This window comes from Onychomys torridus, chromosome 21 (assembly GCF_903995425.1).
Source record: "Onychomys torridus chromosome 21, mOncTor1.1, whole genome shotgun sequence".
Taxonomy (NCBI): Eukaryota; Metazoa; Chordata; class Mammalia; order Rodentia; family Cricetidae; genus Onychomys; species Onychomys torridus.
Window position 1 is genome coordinate 46,130,016 of NC_050463.1, and position 24,856 is coordinate 46,154,871.

At 48.1% G+C, this 24,856-nt stretch overlaps 1 protein-coding gene across 3 annotated transcripts; it reads left to right on the forward strand.

The window, feature by feature from the left end:
- The first annotated feature begins 4,269 nt into the window (after positions 1 to 4,269).
- On the forward strand, positions 4,270 to 12,284 carry Ntsr2 (neurotensin receptor 2). Of its 3 annotated transcripts, none has more exons than XM_036171391.1 (4): positions 4,270 to 4,952; positions 8,093 to 8,185; positions 9,722 to 9,812; positions 11,775 to 11,886. In XM_036171391.1, exons 1-4 carry the CDS (start codon positions 4,329 to 4,331, stop codon positions 11,810 to 11,812), a joined length of 846 nt encoding a protein of 281 aa, XP_036027284.1. In that variant the 5' UTR covers positions 4,270 to 4,328; the 3' UTR covers positions 11,813 to 11,886. The 3 variants fall into 3 exon arrangements, with proteins under 3 accessions (XP_036027284.1, XP_036027283.1, XP_036027282.1); XM_036171390.1 differs by lacking the exon at positions 8,093 to 8,185 and adding an exon at positions 8,186 to 8,366 and having other exon boundaries at positions 4,275 to 4,952; positions 11,775 to 12,284; XM_036171389.1 differs by having other exon boundaries at positions 4,277 to 4,952; positions 8,093 to 8,366; positions 11,775 to 12,284.
- Positions 12,285 to 24,856: the final 12,572 nt, after the last annotated feature.

Consider the following 24,856-nt stretch of genomic DNA (forward strand, 5'->3'; position numbering starts at 1 on the left):
AAGGTTTTAACTTTTACATAGTAAAATTACATATAACAAAACAATTATCAAGCAAGAATTACAGTTACATTATTAAAGAAGATATCCTATTTATCTTATATTTGTGAGTCTAAGGTTTTATATCTAACTTATCTTTTATCATAATTGAGGAAATTATAACTACCTAGTCTTCAACCACATCAAAGACCGCAGAAGGATATAATATTACCTGAGAACCGGGAGAAGGATGCAAGCAACTTTCGAGAGTCTTGTAGGGTAGACAGAGACAGCTGGCAACCCGGACAGTCACCTAATGTTCCTTTGTAAAGTTGGGGCATTTGTCTTCAGCCCACAGGGCTAGAGTCTCTTGGTCACTTTTTTCAGTGTCCTGTAGAATGCCTGGCAGTTTCCTCTGCGAAGCAGGAACCTGAAGGACCATTTTGTCAAGCAAAGTTCAGTGGTTACCTTTCTATGGGTCCTGCATGTCCAGTTGATCAAGCAGTCAAGGCAAGAACAGTTTCTTGCCCAAATGTCTATTTTTGCCAAGGTGAAGATAAAATCCATATGAAGTATCTTCAATGCCCATCCTCCTCTCTGAAGTAAATCTGGTGTTGCCTGGAGCAGACATGTCTCACTGTCCAGAAAATCTAAATTTTAAAAATATTTTAAATGCCATATTCTGTAGGTCTTTGAAGTATTTGAAGATTACCTATCTATCTGAAATATCTCTGTGTATACCTAGAAGACTTAACTAACATGGCTATGAGTATGATTATCATAGATGACTAATTATTAATCTATTTTTAATTATCCATTACAATTTTAAATGAGCTGTACAAACATAATACCTTAAACAAGAGTAGAAATATACACACAGTATAACAAAATTAACTTTAAGTTTGTATCAATAGACTAAAATCTATACCAATGTAAAACATTTTAAATGAGTTGTTGCTCTTTTAGAAGTAAGTTCATTAATCTACCCTTTCTTCCTATCATATCTATATCATATGTACTTTTTTTTAGAAAGATATCACATTTATAATCAACCTGATTTAAATAAAAATATTGGTTTTTCTCTGTTCCACACCAGAGGACTCTTCTGATTTGGGACACAAGAATTTCTTAACCTTTTCTTTTACTAATATGTCTGGGTTTAGAGAAGGAGTGAGCCAATTCCATCTCCAAAGCCAGCTTGATAATTTTGGGAATGTGGGCGTAGTTTCTCTTACTACTTCCTGCTGGAGGGGGGCACTGTATCTTATGGGGACACAAAGAAAATTTTAGGATTATGGAGTAGTCCATTAGGGTGAACCTCTGAGCCAGTTGTCTTGAAACCATTTTGGATGTTGGATCATCTGGGCCATGGTGTCATCGGAGACCTTTCAGGTGGTCTTGGCTGATCAAACCTGATGTATCTTAATCTGGAACAAATCCACAGCCTCTGGCTTTCTGTGGAAACAAAAGCAGAGACTCTTTTCCAAAGCAACATATCTTTATATCCAAATTTTGAAGTCAAGGTACCTTTAAAATTTACATATTTGTTTAACTCAACAGCTTTTACGATCAAATCTTTTTCTGTAGTTAAAAGTCCCAAAGACAAGACAAACCAGATTCTCTGTGTAATATCCATCTTTGTAAGACTGAAACGCCGCTGTGGCTGCTGGCTCCGCCCACCTCAGCTTTCCAAAGTGGCAGTGGTACAGTTTACCGCCAGCTCTGGGTCTGGAGCCATGTGTACCATCAACTATCAGAAGCAGTTCTATCAAAGCAGCGCATAGCCCAGAAACCTTTTTTTTTTTTTTTTTTTTTTTTTTAAACTAGCAAAGGCTAAATCCACCATGCAACCGAGTAAAGTGCCGCTTGTAGATTCCTCATTCCCATCACACTGCAGGTCAGATACACACGCCAGGAACCCGCCATAGTAGCTCAAACCGGCAGGCTGCCGCTAACTTGAGAGAGATAACTAGGAAGCTGTTTTTAGCTCTGTTTTAGAATCTTTTTTGTCAGGTTTTAGGTGGAAACTCTTGGCCCACATTGGGCGCCATTTAGAATTTTCCTGCCTGGCCCATAGTCAGGACTAATCTCTCTCACCCACCAGGCCCATAGACACTCAGAACCAACCAAGTAAACACACAGAAACTTACATTATTTAGAAACTGTATGGCCGTGGCAGGCTTCTTGTTATCTACTTCTTCTATCTTAAATTAACCCATTTCTATTAATCTATACTTTGCCATGTGGCTCGTAGCTTACCATTATCTTACATCCTCCTTGTCATGGCGGTGGCTGGCAGTATCTCTCCGCCCCAGCCTTCCACTTCCCAGAATTCTCTTCTCTCTTGTCCTGCCTATACTTCCTGCCTGGCCACTGGCCAAACAGCATTTTATTTATACAGAGCGATATCCACAGCAGGTAAGCTGTTTTTGTTTTATTTAATAGAGGCATTAACAATAAATAGTCCGTCAGGACGTGCTTATGTTTGCACTGAGCAAGTCCAATGTATTGGTTACTTTCATTGTTGCTATGACAAAAATACCCGATGGAAACAACTTAAAGGGAAGAGAAGCCGGCGGCGGTGGTGGCGCACGCCTTTAATCCCAGCACTCAGGAAGCAGAGGCAGGTGGATCTCTGTGAGTTCAAGGCCAGCCTGGACTATAGAGCAAGATCCAGGACAGGCAGCAAAACTACACAAAGAAACCCTGTCTTGATAAACAAACACAAACAAATAAATAAATGGAAAAGAAGCTGCTTTGAATTTTGCTCTGGAATGTTGTACTTTTCTGTGTCTGCTTGTCTATCTCTCCAACTCTGAAGCCAGTGTCTTGACCTTTGACCTTGTTTCTTTGACTGCCCCCAAGAAAAATTGTTAATCTTTCAGGTTTGGTTTGTTTGTTTGTTTGTTTGTTTGTTTTGGCTTGGCTTTTTGCACTCAGGACAGAATGGCTTCTGAGCCCCCACCACGCTGAGTGTAGAAATGAAATCCCACACCAGGGCTTTTGTGGATGGTGACAAGACGTGTTAACACTATGGGACTGTGTTGGCCAGCCTTACATCCCTGTGACAAAGCACCTTAGAGAAATGGTGTAGGAAGAGGGGCCTGGGGAGATGGCTCAGCTGTCAGGAGCACTTCTTAGCAACTGTCCTCACAAAGGATTCAAGTTTGGGTCCCAGTACTCACATCAGGCTCACAACCAACTGTGACTCCAGCTCCATTTCTGGCCTCTGCAGGGTGAAAATCCTCTTCTTGTTGTTGGTGGTGGGTTTTTTGTTGTTGTTTTAGACATAAGGTTTTACTATGCAGCTCTGGCTGTCCTGGAACTCACTATGAAGACCAGGTTATCCTCAAACTGTCAGGCCACAGATGCTGGTGGCTCCTGTAACTTCTGGTTTAACTAAAGCCATGAAATTGTTCCCTGTCACTTTCCCAGCCTCAAAAGCATGCTGGTGTAGGAGCAGCCTGAAAAGTAAATTTACATTATCTCAGTTTCATTGTGGTTATGGACGTATATCCAGAAGAAAACTAAACTAATTGTCACTGGGCCATACAACCTCTGATAGAAAACAAACAAAACACCAGTAGGCCTGGGTGTTGGTCTAATTCTGTTCCCAGTAGATACTAGGCCTCTAGAATGTCTTCTAGTTTCAAAATTCTCGTTTCTTCATGAGCTTATAAATGAGCACAGTAAAATGTTCTTAAACGGGCTTCACACTCGTTCTTCCCTCCACTCTGAGAGCAACATCCTCAAAGGCATGGGACAGTGTGATACCCGGGGAGTGTGTGTGTGGGGGGATGAGCACCGGCCACCTTCTTGAGGTTATTACTGTAGCAGAGGTAGCCCTTGAATGATAATTACTGGGTTGGCAAAGTTGCTGGAGCCGGGCAAAGGCTTCCCGAGTTGTCTCTTCCTCAGACTGCTCAAAGAGAAAACAACAAACAGACAGGGGTACAAAGCTCAAACTCCATGTCTGTCTGTCTGTCAGTACCATAGCCTGGACCACTCTTTCAATCCGCAGAGAAATTCTGCATCATGGGTGGTATTTTAAAACTGAAAAGGAGCAGGTGAGCACCAAGGTGTTTAAAAACTTGCCTATGGGTCACACAGCTCATCAGTGACGCTATCCAGAAGAAACCCTCAGGACCCCCCTTTTCCACCAACACGTGCTTTTCTGGATTGAGCCGAATGGAAGAGGGGATTCAAGACTGATGCTGCTCTGGAAATCTCTTCAGGGGCGTGTCCTCCCAACTCTGGAGGTTCCCAGCAAGGAGGAGGTGCTGGCTCACCGGGCAGCTAGCCCAGGCTCTGGGCAGAGAGAGGGAGGGAGCGCAGGCCACCGCGAGACAGTGATGGAGACCGGCAGCCCGCGGCCCCCGAGGCCCAGCCCCAGCGCAGGGCTGAGCCTGGACGCACGGCTGGGCGTGGACACGCGCCTCTGGGCCAAGGTGCTGTTCACGGCCCTCTACTCGCTCATCTTCGCGCTGGGCACGGCGGGCAATGCGCTGTCCGTGCACGTGGTGCTGAAGGCACGGGCCGGGCGCCCCGGGCGCCTGCGCTACCACGTGCTCAGCCTGGCGCTGGCGGCGCTGCTGCTGCTACTGGTCAGCGTGCCCATGGAGCTCTACAACTTCGTGTGGTCCCACTACCCCTGGGTCTTCGGTGATCTGGGCTGTCGTGGCTACTACTTCGTGCGTGAGCTGTGCGCCTACGCCACGGTGCTCAGCGTAGCCAGCCTGAGCGCGGAGCGCTGCCTGGCCGTGTGCCAGCCGCTGCGTGCCCGCCGCCTGCTCACCCCGCGCCGCACTCGCCGCCTGCTGTCGCTGGTCTGGGTCGCCTCACTGGGCCTTGCCCTGCCCATGGCGATGATCATGGGAGAGAAGCACGAGGTGGAGAGTGCCCACGGGGAGCCCGAGCCCGCCTCGCGCGTGTGCACCGTACTGGTGAGCCGCGCCACACTCCAGGTCTTCATCCAGGTAAGGGGGATCCACAGTGGAAGGGGAGAACCCACTCCCTAAAGTTGTCCTCCGATACACACACACACACACACACACACACACACACACACACACACAACACACGCACACACACCGCACACACACCTTTCTTTAAAATGGAACCACAAGGTGAGCCTATGAAGTGCACATTCTTGTCTTCACCTACACCACTCCAACCATGTGGTTCTGGAACATGAGTCTCTCAGAAATCGAGAGGCGTTTCTTTGCTCCCGTCAACTGGGGGCTGATGGGGTTTCTTGGCCTCATTTCCTGGCCCCTCCTCTCCCCCGCTTCCTCCCCCTTCCCCATTTTCCCTAGCTCTGCCTGGCCTCTCTCTGGCATTCAGGTCAACAAGTCTTTCTTTGCTCTCTCCTTCCCCAGCCCTTCTTAACCCTGAAAGGGAGCTGTATTTTTCCAAAGCCTTCCCTCAACAGGCTGCTCCCAGGGCTTCTCCTCTCTTGCCTCCTCCCCCTAGCCTGTGATCCACTCCCAGCAATTCCGACAGCAAGCCTCACCTTCCCAAGCACTTGTTTCCAGTAACCCAGGGCCCTCTGAGTTTGCCCTGCCTCTGCTCAAACGGGCAGTGAGCCTAAGTGGACACACGCTGGGGCAGTGAGGAAAACTAAAGCCGCCACTCCAGGGTCCTTCCCGGAAACCCAAAGGACCAAACTGGGTGTAACCAGCATCCCTCCACTACCCTTCACTACCCGGGAGCACATTGAGAATGTGGAAGGATAAGCACACGGAAGTGCAGGAAGGCACGCTGGCCAGTGTGTCAGGACACATCGGGGGTTCGGGGGCTGCATAGACAGACGACTGGACGTCTATCCCTCCACACTGCATTGCTGGCCAGGTGTGGACTGTAGTCTGGAGGGAACTGCTGAGAATTCCAGGTCCTTGTGTCCCAGAACAAACAATTGAAAGCACTGGACTAGGGGCATACAGGTGGTGGTTTATTGGGGGGGGGAGTATTTCCATGACTGAAGTGGACAGAGGGGGGGGGGGGGGGGGGGGAAGGTTAGAAGCTCAAGGGCACTGAACCCGGAGGAGAGTGGAGTGGTGTTGAGCTTTTATGGCTCATTTACATAGCACCCGCCTTCTTCCCCATTTGTAGTTCAAGCTCAGTCCCTCCCACGTAGCCATTGGTAAGGACCATCGGCCTTTCTCTGTCATTGGTTTCTCTCACGTTAATCTTGACGCCTCTTTCTCCCCACCCTACTCTCCCGCCACAGTGCAAGGGTGCAGCCCCAGACACAAAGCTTCCCCTCTTCCTCTGCCCTCACCCTGAGTGTGTCAGCTGGGTCTGCTGGGTAGGGAGAGAGGACACCTTCCTTTTCACCCAATTGGAATCGGGAGAAAGCATGGGAAGGGGCAAACTGTGCCGTGTTTACCCATGTTCTGTGAGGCTGCTTTATCCCTATCTGGTCCTCATTCTCCCTGAATAGGGAACTTTCCTCTGGGGAAAAGGGGGACCACACGCCTAACAATGGTTTGTCTGTAATGGATTTGCTTCCAAAAGAGTTTGGCATTTGAAACATCATGCCCATCCATTTCTAGACTGAGAGTTCAGCCACTACAGGGGAGGGAGCGGGTGGAGGGAATCTGGAGTGTTCCAGTTGGGACTCTGTCGCCAAGTGTCACAAACGCAGGGTTCGGGACAAGGATGGCAAGGAAGAACAGCACCCCCTGTCAGAATTGAGGGTGTGCTGGCTCCCAGGAGGCCCTTTGTCCTGTTCTTTGTCCCTGTTTTGTCCCTAAGACTGTTTGCCAGGGTGGTGTTCACATGCCCGGGTACACAGGGCCAGCATCAAGAGAATAATTAAATATGAGCCTGTGAACGTGCCAGGGTAGAGCACAGCAGCTCCTCAGCCCATGTGCCCCCACTTGCCAATCCTGCTTACGCTCCAGAGGGTTGAGCTTCAGTTTTCCCTCCCACCTAGCCCAGACCTCTTGTGGATATTATCCCAGGGCTCCAGGCAGCCTTTTCTCCTCCCCTCCCCCCATCAAGTCCCCTCCATTAGCATAAGAGTGACAGGTGGAACCCGCAGCACAGTCACTGAGAGAATGAGTGGGGGAGAGTAGCCACAAGCCACCCCCTCTGCTGTCTTTGCCCTGGGTATCTCCAGGGGTCCTCACTTCACATCTGCTACTGCTGCTCTTCCTGGACAGACTGAGAGGCACCTCCAGAGCTTACACTTGCCTTCTGACCGTGATTTTTTTTTTTTGGCCAGAGCTGAGGACCGAACCAGGGCCTTGCGCTTGCTAGGCAAGTGTCTACCACTGAGCTAAATCCCCAACCCCGGTATGACCGTGATTTTTAAAAACTGATTTATTTTATTTTTAATCATGTGTCTATGTCTGGGTATATGGTTATATCCACATTTACATGGATATAACCTTCTTCCCCATTTGCAGCTCATGCTAACCCTAACCCTGCAGAGTCCAGAAGAGGGCACAGGATTCCCTAAAGCCGGAATTACAGGTCGTTGTGAGCACTGTGGATATTGGGAACAGAACTCTGATGTTCTTCAAGAGCAGCAAGTGCTCTCAATCACCAAGCCATCTCTCCAGCCCATAAAATGTGGCTTTGTTTGTTTGTTTGTTGAGACAGGCTTTCTTTCTGTAACCCTGACTTTCCTGGAATTTGCTCTGTAGACCAAGCTGGCCTCAAACTCACAGAGATCCACCTGCCTCTGCCTCCCGAGTGCTGGGATTAAAGGTGTGCACCACCATGGCCTGGCTTATGGACTGTGCTTTTAAAATGAAGGTATCCAGCTGGTGGGAGCCATTTGAAGACTCTGCTTGAACATAAAGACTACAAATCAGGCTGGGACACTCAGAGTCCCGAGGAAAGTAGATTGAGGAGTTTGAGCATCCAGTGACGTCTCTCTTTGGAATGAGTGTCTGTCTCTTGTCCATGGGGAAGAACAGCTTCTCTGTGACCTTGGGTTTGCACGGTGGCATCACAGCTCTGCGACGTTCCTTAGCTTTACCTTCCAGGCCTTTCTGTCCCCCACTTCTGCTGGTGCAGATGCTGAGTTCAGAGTAAACCTGATGAGCAGAGCGAGCCACAGGCCTTTGGTACCGCCCCCCCATGACGCTTGGAATTGCCTTCACAGGTGAATGTGCTGGTATCTTTCGTGCTCCCCTTGGCGCTCACGGCTTTCCTGAACGGGGTCACTGTCAACCACCTGATGGCCCTCTACTCCCAGGTACCGTCAGCTTCTGCCCAAGGCAACTCTCTGCCCAGCCGCCTGGAGCTTTTGAGTGAGGAAGGTCTCCTGGGCTTCGTGGCGTGGAGAAAGACTCTGTCCCTGGGGGTCCAGGCCAGCCTGGTGAGACACAAGGATGCCAGCCAGATCCGCAGCCTCCAGCACAGCGCCCAGGTTCTCAGTTAAGTACGCTGCCACAGTATTCTGAGGGAGAGGGTCCCGGGTACCAGGGCTTCCTCTAACAATCCCTAGCTGGATGTCCTTGGCAAGCTATTGCCCCTCTCTAGGTCTCCTTTTCCCTGTACCTCTGAGGGGCTGTACGTTCATCCATAGCTCTCCCTCGAAAGCACAATAGGATTGCATGAAAGTACAGACTCATCCAGGGAGGAGCTTTCCCAGACAGGCAGAGACCTGGCTCTGTTTCAGATTGTTGGGCTGTGTGAGAAGGCCAGAAGTAGCTACAGTGAATGACTTCAGTCTGGCGATTGTGGACTCTCAGACTGGCTGGGTCCCCAAATCCCATTTCCCTCTAGCACATCTGTTTACTGGCTTGCCTTTGTAAGGATCTGGAACAATCTGGCCTTGTAAGGGACCCTTTTAAAGGCACAGGAAAACAGGTCTCTCTGTGTACCCATCATGCCCTAGTTGAAATCTGGGCACTAGCTGAAGTCTGGGAGGATCCGATCTCCGCAACATCAGCAACCATCACGCATGGCCTGGTGGGAAAAGACATTAAGAGCTGAGTGCACCAGCACAAAGTCAGCTGGGTGGAAATATCTAGCCCTAAGTTGGGAGTATATTCCAGCATGTGTCAGATTTCACTCTAGAACTGCGGGAGGAAGTTCCAAGAGCCAATGTCTAGATGATCTGTTCCCTTCATGGCTCTTAAGCATATGGGCTAAACAGTGCTCCCAAACTTCAAGGTGGACGGCAATGATGTAGAATGTTGTAAAAGCCAGAGCATAGGGCCCAGTCAGGAGATTGCAGCCCAACAATTCTGCATTTCTACCAGGGTCCTGCTGCAGGGGGCCACACTGGGTTATATGTGGGTGGATGCTCCTGGGAGGAGAGGGAAGGTTGTCAGTGGGAGGAGCTGCATAGGGTGGCCACAGTGGAGACAGGAAAGAGATAGAGTGGACAGTTGCTGAAGAAGAAGAGCCCATTAAAAGGCAAAATGTGAGAGGATAGAAAACTAAGAACGTTCTGGCTTCTGGCCTGATGATGGTACCACCATCCATCCAGAAGGAAGAGTTCCAGCATTTATAGTGTGTGGCCCACTTAGTCACTCAGGTCGGAATATCTAGCCCTGAGTTGAGAGTGTATTCCAGTAGTCAACAGAAGATTCTGGAAGCATGTTGTATGCAAGGTCAGGGCAAGTTCATATCTAATAACTTAGGTTCTCTTCCCATCCTTTGGCTCCAGGAAGAGGTCACAGGAATTGCTGGTGTTGCCTTGGGCACCTTCCTCCCTGGATGATGATGTAACTGAGAACATGTCTGTTTTCTGTCTGCTCTTCTCTCTCCCACTGTCCTGCAGGAGCCATTGTGGCTGTGTATGTCATCTGCTGGCTGCCGTATCATGCCCGCAGGCTCATGTACTGCTACATCCCGGATGATGGGTGGACCGAGTAAGTGTGCTGAGGCTGCCTGGCCATGGAGAAGGGACTGTTGGGCCTGGAGCCAGGCAATGGGCCCTCAGCTCAAATTTTCTGGATTTTTTGGCCTATAGTCTATCTGGTCCTGCTCAGGTTCTCACACTCTTCCACCTGGAGGTGGGGAACAAGGCATTGCGGGGTTCTTTTGTTTGTTCATTTGTTTTTAAATTATTTTTATTTCATGTGCTTTGGTGTTTTGCCTGCATGTATATCTGTGTAAGAGTGTCAGGTCCCCTGGAACTGGAGTTACAGACAGTTGTGAGCCACCATGTGGGTGCTGGGAATTGAACCCAGGACCTCTGGAAGAGCAGTATGTGCTCTTAACTGCTGAGTAATCTCTCCAGCCTTTTTTGTTTGTTTCTTTTTAAACCAAGTCTTGCTACATTGCCTCAGCTGACCTAATATTCTCTTAGTAGCCAAACATGTCAACCCTCCTGCCTCAATCTTCCAAGGACTGGGATAAGAGGCTTATGTCATGCCTGTCTGGATCAGGGCATTCTCTAGAAACCTCCCTGACCTGGTAAGGCCATGAGTATGACAGGCCTTGTGGATGGTCAGGGCTATGAGCATCTTGACATCAGAACAGACCAACGCTGCAGTCCAGTGAGGGCAGAGAAGGCCATGTTATTACAAGGAGAAAGACACAGCATGTTCCATGGTCTAATCAAAACTGCATGGAGCATAGGATGTGAACCCTCTCTTATTAAAGTTAGAGAAGAGAAAAATCATGGGCTGGCTTGATACAATGGGGAGGGGCTAGGCTCTCCTTCAACTTGGTATGCCAGACTTTGTTGACTACCATGGGAGGCCTTACCCACTCTGAGGAGTGGATGGGGGTAGAGTAGGAGGGAGGTGAGGAGGCAGGAGAAGGGGAGGGAGGGGGAACTGGGGTTGGTATGTAAAATGAAAAAAATTTTAATAAATAAATATATTAAAAAAACATAAACAAACAAAAAAATTTAAGATATAAGAACAGCTAGCTAGAAGCCTGAGCCATTAGGCCAAACAGTTTAAATTAAAAAAAAAAAATCATGGGCTGGAAATACAGCTCAACTAGTAGAGTGCTTGCCTAGTATGCACAAAGCCCTATGTATAATCCTATCTTAGTGAAGGTTTCTATTGCTGTGAAGAGACACCATGACCACAGCAACTCTTATAGAAGACAACATTTAATTGGGTGGTTTACAGTTCATAGGTTCAGTCCATTATCACCATGGTGGGACATGGCGGCATGCAGGCAGACATGGTGCTGGAGAAGGAGCTGAGAGTGGAGAGGAAGCTACATCTTGATCTGCAGGTGACAGGAAGTGAACTGGCACACTGGGTGTGGCTTGAGCATATATGAGACCTCAAAGCCCATCCCTCCAGTGACACACTTCCTCCAACAAGGCCACACCTACTCCAACAAGACCACACCCACTCCAACAAGGCCACACCTACTCCAACAAGGCCACACCTACTCCAACAAGGCCACACCTCCTGATAGTGCCACTCCCTATGAGCCTATGGGGGTTGATTACATTCAAACTCCCACAAGGAGCACATGCTAAACCCTTACCACTGCAGAGACTCTCTGCCACAGAGAGCATGACTTCTAAGAAACAAAAAGCTTCCCTTGTTAGTAAAGCCACATCTCTTTGACCATGCCATGAAGCACAGGCATCTCACTGACCTAGGTGGGTAGCCTCTGCCATCAGGGGTGACATCTGCTACATAGATGATCAGCAATCATAACCAGGGAAATCACAGAGCCTGGGTGGGATGCAGGGAAGGGCAATTATAGAAATTTGTACTGTTTCCATCATGTGTCCCGTCAACAGAAAGACCTTCCTCGCTCACCTGGTACTTTGGAGGGCACAGGCACTCTACTGCAGGACTTGCAGGCACTGTGAGGAGGTGACAGCCTCTAACCAGAGCCCTGGTTTTCCCTTCCAGCACACTCTATGATTTCTATCACTACTTCTACATGGTGACCAACACGCTCTTCTACGTCAGCTCGGCAGTGACCCCAGTCCTCTACAACGCTGTGTCTTCCTCCTTCAGAAAGCTCTTCCTGGAATCCCTTGGCTCCCTCTGTGGTGAACAGCACTCCATGGTGCCCTTACCCCAAGAAACCACAGAGTCACCTCCTAGTACATACAGTTCCCGGCTCTGGGGATCACCAAGAAACCCCAGCCTGGGCGAAATACAAGTATGAAGAGAACAGACCATGGCTGCTCGGGACAGGCCCCTTAGACAAGCCACGCCATCACTAACAATCCAGGGGGATCTCCGGACCCAGCTCAGTCACTGACCGGTGCATACTGCAAGCCACCTAACACCTATCGCTGTCAGCTTCCCAACTGTGTAACGGAGTTAAAGAATAGGAGCCATTGCCTAGCGACAAAGGTGTCCAGTGACAGACCTGATACATAGCCAGCAAATCAATAAATTTAGATTGTGTTACTTTGTTCTCTGTGTGTGTGTGTGTGTGTGTGTGTGTCTGTGTGTGTGTGTGTCTGTGTCTGTGTGTCTGTCTCTGTGTGTGTACGCACATGCATGTTTGTGCATCTTATGTGGTCTTGGGTCTTGGGTCATGGTCTTGCAGATGCATGGGTATGTCCAGGGGCTCATGTATACAAAGGCTAAAGATCAACCAATGGTCTTAGGGTTTCTGTTGCTATGAAGAGACACCATGACCATGGAGACTCTTATAAAGGACACCATTTAATTGGGCCTGGCTTACAGTTCAGAGATTTAGTCCATTATCATCAAGGTGGGAAGCATGGCAGCATGTAAGCAGACATGGTGCTGGAGAGGAAGTTGAGAGTTCTACATCCAAACTGACAGGCAGCAGGAAGAGAGAGTGGGAGACACTGGGCCTGACTTGAGCATCTGAGACCTCAAAGCCCACCCCCAGTGACACACTTCCTCCAACAAGGCCACGCCTCCTGATCTTTTTAATTAACGCCACTTCCTATGAGCCTGTGGGGGCCATTTTCATTCCAACCACCCACCTTGTTTTTGAGACACAATCTGTCACTGGCCTTGAGTTCACCAAACATGCTAGGCTAGCTGGACAGAGAGTCCCAAGTGTCCTGTCTCTGTCTCCCTGGCACTAGGATTATAAATGCATGCCACCATACCCATGCATTTTTAAAAAGCATGGATTATGGTAATTGTCTTAGTTAGGGTTTCTGTTGCTGTGAAGAGACACCATGGCCACAACTGTTCTTGTACAGGCAGAACATTTAACTGGGGCTGGCTTACATTTGCAGAGGTTTAGTCCATTATCATCATGGTGCTGGAGAAGGAGCTGAGAGTCCTACATCTTGACGAAAAGGCAACAGGAAGTGGTCTGTCTCACCGGGCGTGGCTTGGGCATATGTGAGAACTCAAAGCCCGCCCCCACAGTGACACACTTCCTCCAACCAGGCCACACCCCCAATCATGCCACTCCCGTTGGGGTCATTTTCTTTCAAAGCACCACAGTCACCAATCTTAGGTCTTCATGCTTGCGGGACAAGGGCTTTGCTGCTGACGGTCATCACCCCAGGCCTGCTACTGTTCCTACATGAGCAGGACTCCCGGTGTCCTTTCTCTGAACATCTGCTGCAGTCCTCTGTTGCTCTGTGCTCACAGAGTTTAGGTACAAACGGCCTACAAGCTTCCACCAATGACAAGCAACAGCGCCCAGGTGCTGGCTGAATGGTGGGATTGTGTGAGCAGTAGCGAAGATCTCCAGTCTCTTCTAAAGTTGGGCACAGCCGCTCAGAGACAGACGCCGTCTACAGGCTTTGGAAAGCCATGGTACCTCTAGCTTCCGGTCAGCCTCCAGACTGTGTGATGTTTATCTGTGCCAGCCAACATTGCTGGCAGGACAGTGGCTGTGTGGCTGAGGGAAATGGCCACCTGCATGCTGTGCTGGCCCCAGAACACACGGGCCCAGATGCACTTGGGCAGCGCCATCCTGGACAAAAGAAGAATCCAGGCGCAGTCTGTATGAGCCAGGTGTAAGTCCTGTGGACTGCCACCCAGCACCAGGCTTTACCACCGGGCTCTACTTCACAGTATGGCCCTGCTGTCAAGCCAACGGAAAAACATGGATTCTTCCTGAATGTGGAAGATGCTGTAAGGGAGGCAGGTAGGGCTTTGGGCTGTGAGGGGTGGGAAAAGTTGGGGTTCCATCTAATATCCTGACTTCTTCCTCAAGTTCACCCAGCTCAGCATCCATGATTACACTCTCCCCACCAGAAATCGATGTAGTGAATACTCATAAAACACACTAATTTATATATGCATGCACCACACATATGACATATGTATGTACACATCACGTGTCTCATATATACCACATGCATCATATAACTGTTTGGGTGGGAGCTCCACCTCAACCCCTGGCACCCTGGCACCCCTATACCTAAAGAGTCTGGAATGTTCTGGTGGAAGATCCACCTCCACTCCCCTCCCCATCTCTTTCCCTAAACCTGCTCCTTCAAAGTCTACCAAACACAGCTCCTCCCCCAGAGAGGCTCAAGACCACTCCCACAGGGTATTTAAGCTGCATCCCAGAAAACAGACTCTTCTGGTTCTTCTGGTCTCACGTCCCCATCTCCTCTCTGCGGGGCCAGAGAATCACCCGGGAGTGCTTTACCCATTAAACCTGGGCTTTTCAATTCAGTCTGATTCGGTTTAATTTAGATTGCTGCATCAGCAGAGAGGCCTTCAGTGTGCAAAAAACTTATCAACAACATACACACATCTCAGGGATTATACACACTACATATCTGCTGCACGAATTATGTACACATATCCCATAGGCACCATGCAACACTACACACTCATTTCACATATACATGCCACACATACCCTACATATCCATACCTCATCATACATTACATATATGTACCACACCCACAACAATAGTCATTATGTGAACATCACAGATACTTATCATATGCCCATACACCTCTCTCTCTCTCTCTCTCTCTCTCTCTCTCTCTCTCTCTCTCTCTCACACACACACACACACACACACACACACACACACACACACACACACGGGCTAGTAACTGTCTGAAATGAGTAAATGGCAAGGGACAGTGAGAAGCACACAAAGCAGAAGGCAGGCTGCCCTGCCACGCAGCCTGGGTCACTGTGCCGAGATTTTTGCACAGCTTAGAGGTGACAGTTTTTCTGCCCCAGAGTCCTTGAGAGCCAGCCAGAGGCACTGACCATACTTCCCAGGACCTATTCTCATGAGGCCACCTCCCTCCCCCATCAGCCTCTCCCCACCTAAGGAGGTGGGCTAGAAGAGTTGTCACTGAATGGTAGCAGCCAGCACAGCACTGGCCTGAGACCTTTGTCACGGCTGAGGGATATAAGAAGGGTTCATCCACAGATGGAAAAGACAGCCCCAACACACCCTCACCTAACCTCCCCCCACCCCCATGCTTCTCACCCATCACACTGGACTGAGCCCTCACTAGGAGATGGCTCCGGAAGCAGGTCCTGCTGACCTGAGGGGCTAGAAGACCCTGTCAGGGTAGAAATGAAGCAGCATTGTTTACCTGGATGGGCTGCGTGGCTGCTAAGACAAAGTAACACAAACAACATGATGGTAAAGAACCCCCAGGGAGTCTCATACTTGTGGAGTCTGCAGATCTGAAAGCCCGGCCTTAGCTGGTCTCCTAGTTAACTTCAGCTGTCAATGTAATACAACGTAGTTATCTGTAGAAGTCTCCGTTTAGGGGAATTGCCTTGATCAGATTGGCCTATCAGTATGTCTGTAGGGCTTATTTTTATTGCTAATCAATGTAGCAGGGCTCAGCCCACTGTGGGTGGTACCATCCCAAGCCAGGGGGTGCTGGACGGTATGAGGAAGGCAGCTGAACAGCAGCAAAGGAGCAAGCCAGCAAGCAACATTCCTCCATGGTTCCTGCCTTCAGTGCCCACCCTGACTTGACTCGGCGATGGGTTATGAACCGGAAGTGTAAGCCAAATAAACCCTTTCCTCTCCAAGTTGCTTTGGATCAGTATTTTCCCACAGCAACAGAGAAGCAAACTAGAGAAGCCATCCCCCACCCACACCCTTACATCCTACCTTGCTTCCTCAGGATGATCCTTGACGTTCTGTGCTGGCACATCCATCACTCCAGTCTGCACCTCCTTGTCCCGTGAACTTGGCATGCTTGTGGTTCCTCAGGGGACCTGTCACTTAGGGCTACCCTCACTCTAGGACAGTGCTTCTCAGCCTTCATAAGGCTGCGACCCTTTAATACAGTCCCTCATGTTGCGGTGACCCCCCAACCTTATAAAATTATTTTTGTTGCTACTTCATAGCTGTAATTTTGTTACTGTGATGAATCATAATGTAGATATCTGTGTTTTCCGATGGTCTTAGGTGACCCCTGTGAAAGGGTCATGCGATCCTTTGAGGGGTCGAGACCCAGAGGTTGAGGATGGCTGCTCTGGGGTCATCTTAGCCAATTATATAATAATAACCTATTTCCAAATGAGGCCAAAATCCTGAGGTGCTGAGGGTTAGGATCGATATGTCGTTGCGGGGGCACAATACCTCTTTTGAAAATCATGACAGCCCCCACCTGGGAGGGCAGGGCTGCACCTCTGGATGGAAGTTTCTGCTGAACAAGAACAGCCACAGACATGACCCCAGGTACCAGGAAGAATACAAGAGCTCACCAGAGTTTAATGAAGAAAGAAGAGAAACTGGGGCAGTGTATTCGGCGAATACAAACTCAGAGAATTCTTGTTTCTTCCCCGGACATGAAGGGTTTTAAAACTCTGCACTGGCCTTTCCAACTATTTTGTTCATTAAGATGCTAATCTTTTCGGAGCTGGGACATCTGCCCAGACAAGCAGATTGAAAAAGAAATTAGATCAGTTGACGACGCTGGAGGCAGTCTTGGTGCATGGTAGTCCCTCAAATAAAAGCCGTCTGTAGAAGCTGAAGCCAGGTCGAGTGGTTTCTGTGCAAATTTCTGAATGAAAAGAGATATAAACTCCAGACACTTCACAGAAGGTGCAAAATCCAGGGAGGTTGGTATTAACAACTCATGTCCATCACTCAGCCCTGCAAGTGGGCTTCCAAGGGGGGAAAAAATGGGATCAATACATGTATCCAGTACAGAGCTAGAGAAGCCGACAGGACCTCCCTAGATGGATACCGGAAGAAGTAGGTTGATTAAGATGGTAAACAGCTGAATGTAAACAGCGACGTTGCTGTACTCAAGGTGAAAGGCCTACTTTTTTTCCCATCTAACATCAGCGTAATCTTAGTTCACTTGGCCTCTTTGTTCAGATGGTCCCAATAACATCTACCTCAGAGAACTGTTCTGTCGATAGAATGACAGAGTGGATGTTAGTCACCTATGGAGGAGATGGCACACTGCAAAAACTCAGTAGTGTTTGCTACCCTTTGGGATTTGCTTTTTGGCTAACAAACGTCCTGGGGGAGCTGAGTAACTAGCCAAAGGGCAGGAGGCGTGAGCCTGAGGATCCATCATCGTTTGCTCCACCCCCACATGATGCTGTAAGAACGCCAGCATACCTACTGTTATAAGGGCTAAGTCTCTGACATTTTTCATCTCTCCTGGTAATATGCCTGACATCGCTGGAGAGTTATAGGGGCAGTTTTTCTCTTTAGGGACCACACGTACCAGAAAGGCATCAATGAGCCCAGATGACAGAAAATAAAGCTCCAAAATAAAGCTCCAGGAGTGGTTCTCAACCTGTGGGTCGCAACCCCTGGGGGAGACTCAAATGACCCTTTCACAGGGGTGGCATTTCAGATCCTGCATATCAGATGTTCACATGACAATTCATCACAGTAGCAAAATTAGTTATGCGGTAGCAACAAAAATAATTTTATGGTGGAGGGGGTCACCACAATGTGAGGGACTGTATTAAAGGGTCGCAGCGTTAGGACAGTTGAGAACCACTGAGGTAAAGAACTGTGTCACATGTGTGTTCATGTCACTTAGCCATGACGACCTCTCAAGTATCTACTTGGAGCCCCAGGCCCCTGGTGACCCAAGGTTGAGTTGTACTTGGGCAATGGTGAGGTCTGTGTTTGGTTTGGAGTGTTATATTTGGGTTTAAGGGTGTTCTAGCTGGTTAGATTTGAACCTGAGGTCTCAACAAGCTGTGTATCCCAGCAAGGATTCTTACAGATCGTGGAGTGCTCCCTAAGTGAAGAAAGTGGACATTAAACAGCTGGTTTTGTTACAGCTGTCAGAGACACTTGAGTGTGGCTTCTGTACAAAATGACATGTGGCTAAGAGTCTATGACACTGCCTCTCCTATCACAATGTCTATAGACTGGGAAAAACTCAAGACATTGGGGAAACATGGGGTGGAAACTAAAAATCTTAGAACCACTGACTATACAGCTACTAAAAAAGTGTAACTAGCCAGGCAGCAGCAGTGCATACCTTTAATCCCAGCACTCAGGAGCTCTGTGAGTTTGAGGCCAGCCTGGTCTAGAGCAAGATCCAGGACAGGCATCAAAACTACACACAGAAACCCTGTCTCGAAAAACAAACAAACAAAAAATTATAACTAATATTTGACACGTGTTCTGTTACCAATATAGAAAAATAATCCTTCCAGTTCAGAATAAGTGAAGGGGCTCAGTTGATAGAGTGTTTTGCTAAGCATGCATGAAGCCCTGAGTTTGATCCCTAGAACCACATAAACCAGACATGATGGCACATATAATCCCAAACCCTAAGGTAGAGGCAAGAGGGTTACTGTAAGTTCACGGCCAGCCTGAACAACCTAGTAAGTTCAAGGCCAACTAGAGCTACATGGGGAGACCCTGACTCTGAAACAAAACCAACAAAAATCAAAATAAGTTGGGAGTTGCTGGGTTTCTTGGTGCTGGAGTGCAGATGGGAGCTTTTCCTGTGGCACCTCTGTCCCTGGCCTTCACCTCCTCACCTGTTCCTTCTTCAGCATTAGTTCAGAAGGAATATTGATCCAGAAGAGCAGATTTGGATCCTGTCTAGAAATGAGACCAGGAGCAGTGTGTAGCAAGCAGCCCTGCCTCCTGGGAAAGAGGCACAGCCTCCCAAATAAGCAAAGAGCAAAGCCAAGGGCAAGCTGTGCTCATCAGAGAAACTGAAAAACTGAACTGGTTGGACTTTTCTTTAGTCTGCAAACACAGATCATGGCCCCAGGCACAGGACCCTGGGGATGGGTGCTGTGGGGCATGATGCACGTGGGGCTGGGGTGCACTCCTGAAGGTGACTGTGATCGATGGTGACACAGCTCCCATACTTCACAAAGAAGCATGGCGCATCCACGCTGTGCGCAAAGAGCTAGGAAGGAAGGAAGAAGTTGGGACCAGATGAAGATCTTGGTAGCAAGAGGATGATGGAGGAACTCACAGCAAGGACATGGAGTCACGGTTTGGTGAGGCGCTTGGGAGTTCTCCTGGAAGGAGAGAGAGAAACAGAGCAGCAAGACCTGGAAGGCATAGAAAAGTGGTGCCAACAAGGGACCACGGGGTTTCCTGAGACAGAAGAGCAGGGGCTTGGTTGGAAGTTTTAAAATGACCAGTAGCATGACACAGATTAATGGAGTTCAATATAATGATTCTTTTCTTAGGGGTGTGTGTGTGTGTATCCACTCTATTGTGAGTGCAGTGCCCAAGGATTCCAGAAGAGGGCATCAGCTCCTGGATTGGGAGTTATAAACAGCTATGACTAGCCGTGTGGTGCTGAACCTGGGTCCTCTGGAAGAGCAGCATGTGCTCATAACCACCAAGTTACCTCTCCAGGCCCTGGTGTCACATTTCAACACATTTATATAGCATGCACTGATCAAATTGGGGCAATTAGCATTCCCCTCCTTTATTGTTGGTTTTCTGACTTCAGGCTTCTCCACTCTAGATCTTTATAATGACGTTTTATGGGCTGGTGTTGATCAATGCTCTCCTGTGTGTTGGGGCACACCATCAATCCATCTCCATCCTGCCTTCCCTGCTCTCCCTTTTTCCAGCCTCTGGAAACGACTGTTTACGTTCTGGGTGACTTTCTTCCGCTTCTGTGCACAGCAGGACACGGTGGTGCTTGTCCTTCTGTGCCTGGTTTAGTGAGAAGGTGTGTGTGTGTTGGTTGGTTTTTGCAGCACTGGGCGATAAACCCAGGGGTTTGTGCATGCTGGGCAAGTGCTCGACCAACTGAGCTACATTCTCAGCCTTTATTGGACATTTTGATAAGAGACGTGATAGGAGAAATCTATGAGACACAAGAAGGGCTGTTACTGAACACATGTGCATGAAATTTCCTTTTTTTAAAAAAAAATCACGCACAAGTATTGTTAGTATTGTTTTTGTTTTGTTTTGTTTTTGTTTTTTGAGACAGGGTTTCTCTGTGTAGCTCTGGCTGCCCTGGAATTTGCTCTGTAGATCAGGCTGGCCTCTCCTAAATCAGCCTGCCTCTGCCCTCCAAGTGCTGGGATTAAAGTTGTGCACCATGTTCTGAGGGAGAACCCTTGAAAGGTGATTGGGAGATGGACCAACTCAAAGGACAGCCCAGGCAGGATGTAGTCACCAGAGAGAGGTAGACAGATCAAGTCCAGGCTGGAGTGTAAGACTGACCTACACTATGACTCCTTGTGTGGCTTATTTTATTCAGGGAGAGCAATTAAGATTTTCCAAGCACTTAGAACAGAGTGGAAAAGTAATAAATATGTATTTCATTAACTATGTGAAAATGAACACACTTTATTTGCCTGGCATATAAAATTAGCAGGTCCCAAACATGGAGTTTATCTCTCTTGCCTCAAGGAGTCCAAGATGACCAAAGAGACAGACAGACATTGGCAAAAGAAATGTCTGGGCAGAAAACTCAAGAAATTAAAACATGTACTCCAATCACAAAGGAAGAGAGAGGTCATATTAAGGATGTGAGAACCAGAACTGTCTTTCAAGACAAAGGAGACAGAAGGTGTAGCTGAGGAGATTATCAAAGGCCAGGAGCACTTGAGAATGAAGAAGAAGGCTGGTGAGAGATTTGGCCTTCGCCAGGGTTGGGAAGGTAATTCCATAGAAGCAGCGTGAAGGTGGGCAGCTTCTCTGGGAGGCAGGCTCCATGGCCCCCACACAGTTCCACAGCTGGAGAGCTATGGTTACAAACTACCTACCTGAGTGTGAAAGGCTGAGGACAGTTCACCACAACAGGTGGACCCATGATAGAAATGGCTAGGGCCGCCATCTTGCTAAGTGTGATGGTTAATGCTGCCAACCTGACAGGATCTAGAAACATGGTTAACATTGTCAAGTTCCAGGCATGTCTGTGAGGAAGTTCCTAGATTGGATTACTTGAGGCCAGACTATCAAGCCTAAATGTGAATGACTGTGGTGATACACTGTGTACCCTAATAAAATTTGCCTGAAGATCAGAGAACAGAACAAGACACTAGATTAAACAAAGAGTCCAATACATCTTTAATCCTAGCACTTGGGAGGCAGAGATCCGTTTGGATCTCTGTAAGTTCAAAGCCACCCTGGACTACATGAGATTGACTCAGTCTAGAAGAGAAACAGAGTCAGGCAGTAGTGGCACACACCTTTAATCCCAGCACTTGAGATTTCACACATTTAATCCCAGTACTGGTAAGCACACATGCCTTTAATCCCAGGAAGTGACGGCTGGGCAGAGAAAGGTTTATAAGGCTTGAGGGGACAGGAACTAAAGGCTTTCCAGGGGTTGGGGAGTTAGCTCAGTGGTAGAGTGCTTGCCTAGCAAGCGCAAGGCCCTGGGTTCAGTCCTCAGCTCCGGCAAAAAAATAAATAAATAAATAAAAAAGGTTGTATTATTTCGGGCTGGAGAGATGGCTAAGAGGTTAAGAGCACTGGCTGCTCTTCCAGAGGTCCTGAGTTAAAGGCTTTCCAGCAGAAGCTCCTTTGGTTGGAGCCTTTTCAGCTGAGGAACCCCTTTTGGCTAGAGGCCTCCGGTTAGAGAGCTTTTCAGGCTGAAGAGTCCTAGAGGTAAGAGGTGGCTTGTTCCTTTGTCTCTCTGCTCTTTCAGCATGTACCCCAATATCTGGTTCCAAGCTTCTTACTAAAAGACCCTCTAAAAATGAGAGCAACAAATGACATCATCCTACGGGCTGGGGTTCCATACTGAATGAAAAGACAAAGCTGGCTGAGCGCCGTCACTCATCTCTGCTCCCTGACTGTAGATACAGTGTGACCAGCTGCATCACACACCAGGCACCATGCTTTCCCCATGACAGTCTACGCTCTCAACCCCTTCCTTCCTTAAGGGGCTTCTGTTGGGTAGCCACGAGCAGAGTAGGCAACACACCAACTTTCTCAACTTCGAGAGGAGCCATTTGATACAGGGGCAAGCACTCAGAACTGCACCTGTGAGGCCACAGCAACAGTGACCCAGCTGTGGCTCTGTCCACACAGCAAGTGAACTCTGAGATCCCAGGAGCTTACCCCGAGGCAGAGGTGAGGGTGTCATGGGTTCTGGGTTTTCGTCATAGAACACCATTAAGAGGGGGAAGATGGCAATGTTTATGGTCCAGGCTCCTTCCATTTCTTGGGACTTTCTCCTAACACAGCCACATCCTGGGGTCAACTCACAGGTTTCAGAAGCACTGGCTAAAAGCAAACACTAGGTTTGCAGTGAGCAGTCTTAAAAAAATGAGAGCCAGCTTTTACTAAGACCTTTTCATCTCCCAAGAGATCACCCATGTCAACCGCAGACTGAAGGGGCAGGTCCCGCAGGTCCTTTGGGTTAGAGATTCCCACCTTCTGATGTTTCCTCTCCCTGAGGGGAACAGTATGAACAACTCACTTCTAGTTTCTCTCTGTCTCCTCATTTATCCTTCCCCACTGCCAGAGTACTAACCTAGTGTGGTATTGTGTTCCCCACAATATTGTGCACCCTAATAAATTTATCTGGGGTCAGAGAACAGACAGCCACTAGAACAGAGCCAGAAATGGTGGCTAGAAAATGGGTCAGAGCAAGCCATAGCAGAAGCTGGGCGGTGGTGGTGCACGCCTTTAATCCCAGCACTTGGGAGGCAGAGCCAGGCGGATCTCTGTGAGTTCAAGGATACAGCCAGCATGGAGACACATGCCTTTAATCCCAGAAAGCGAGTCTTTAACCCCAGGGAGTGACGGCAGAAAGAGAAAGATAAATAAGGTGTGAAGACCAGAGCTAGTTAAGCGTTTGGCTGGTTAAGCTTTTAGGTTGGAGCAGCACAGTTCAGCTGAGACTCATTCTGGATGAGGACTCAGAGGCTTCCAGCCCGAGGAAACAGGATCACCTGATGAACTAGCAAGATTTATGCTACAACCTAGTTTATGGTATTGGCAGGGGAGGAAATGGCATGCAGAGCTTGACATTATATACTCTCTTCACTCCAGGAGCCCGGCTGCTCTGTCCAGCTAGGAAAAGAAACACCATTTGTCTCCAGGATTGTCACTGGGTGTTATCAGCCATTTTGTGTTCCTGACGACTCCTGCTTAATCTAGCTTATGTCCCCATTGTCTGCAAAGCACTGAGGTCATCATCCCCCTGGGGGAACCACCCAGAGACACTTAAGTTTTACTTTCCAAGACCTGTCGGCATTTTATGTTTTGGATACAGTCACTCACTTTTTTTTTTTTTTTTTCAGATTTTAACCTTCCTTGCTTCATGAGATCCGTTCACTGTATCTATCTCCACACAGCGTCCCCTCACTATATGACATTTCCTGTGTTTCTTCCCTGGGTCTTTATTGTGTTCATTTCTGCGGTTCCTGTTTCCCTACCTTGTTCAACTGCCTTACCTATGCATTTCAAGTGATTGTGGGGGTGGAACATGCCCTCTTTTCTCTAATTCAGTGGTTCTCAACCTTCCCAATGTGACAGCCCTCTAATACAGTTCCTCATGTTGTAGTGACCTTCCAACCATAAAATTATTTTTGTTGCTACTTCATAACTGTAATTTTGCTATTGTTTTAAATCATACTGTAAATATCTGATATGCAACCCCTGTGAAAGGGTCCATCATGAGACCTACAAGGTGAGAACCCCTGCTCTAATTTGCTTTGTTTGGGTATTCTATCATAGCAAAAGCAAAATAGCTCAAGAAGTCAACCCTCACCTTCCACCTCGACACAGGGTCATTCATTGCTCCCTACAATGAATGTTAGCCATGAGCTTTAGATTGTTTCTATCTCCCACATCACTGAAGGAACACTTGTATTATAAATGCAACCACACCCAGCCTTGCTTGAGTGCTGGAGTTTTGAACTCAGGTCCTCACGCGTGCATGGCAAGTACTTTGTTCACTGAATGATCTCTCTAGCCCTCTAGGGCATTATTCTGATTTTCATTCCCAAAGTAAACTGTCATGCCATAAGATGTTAAGTGTACAGTCCCAGGAAATCACTGGCTAAACCAGGTCTCCTCAAAAAATACAATCTGTACCCCTCATACAAGCAAGAAGTGCATTATATGTTTTATTTATAAGACTGGACCAGTTGCAAGTGTTAGTTTAAATTAACTAATAAAACAGGGCGAACGGCAGAGGAGCCACTATTTACAGAAGATGAACTGAACTAGAGATTAGTTTTGTTCCAAAATAGGAATCATGACATTCACAAAGTGATTGTTTTATAAACATTGATCTAAATATTTTATACTTGTGTATTGTTTTCCCTTGGGGGAAAAAGTTTGCAGTAAATCTTTGGCATCGACTTGAACAGGTTGTTTCTCCTTGGACGACCACCGAGCATGATGCTCATCCATGTCTTGGCGGGCACAAGGGTTGTGTTCTGATTGCGTTTTCGGCAACCTCAGTACTTCCGCCAGGTGTCAGGTGCTCCTAAAGCGCTGTGGTCTCGGGTGGAGCTGGAGTTTGAATCATACTTCCGATTCTTGCCACGGCTGGTGCTCTGCACCACAATCTGTTCATCTTTCAAATGAGAACAGTCATTCAGGGGTCATGCAAACCACAGAGCGAGCAAAGGGCCGCCAGGGGGCGTCCTGAGGCGTTGATCTAAACACTGTC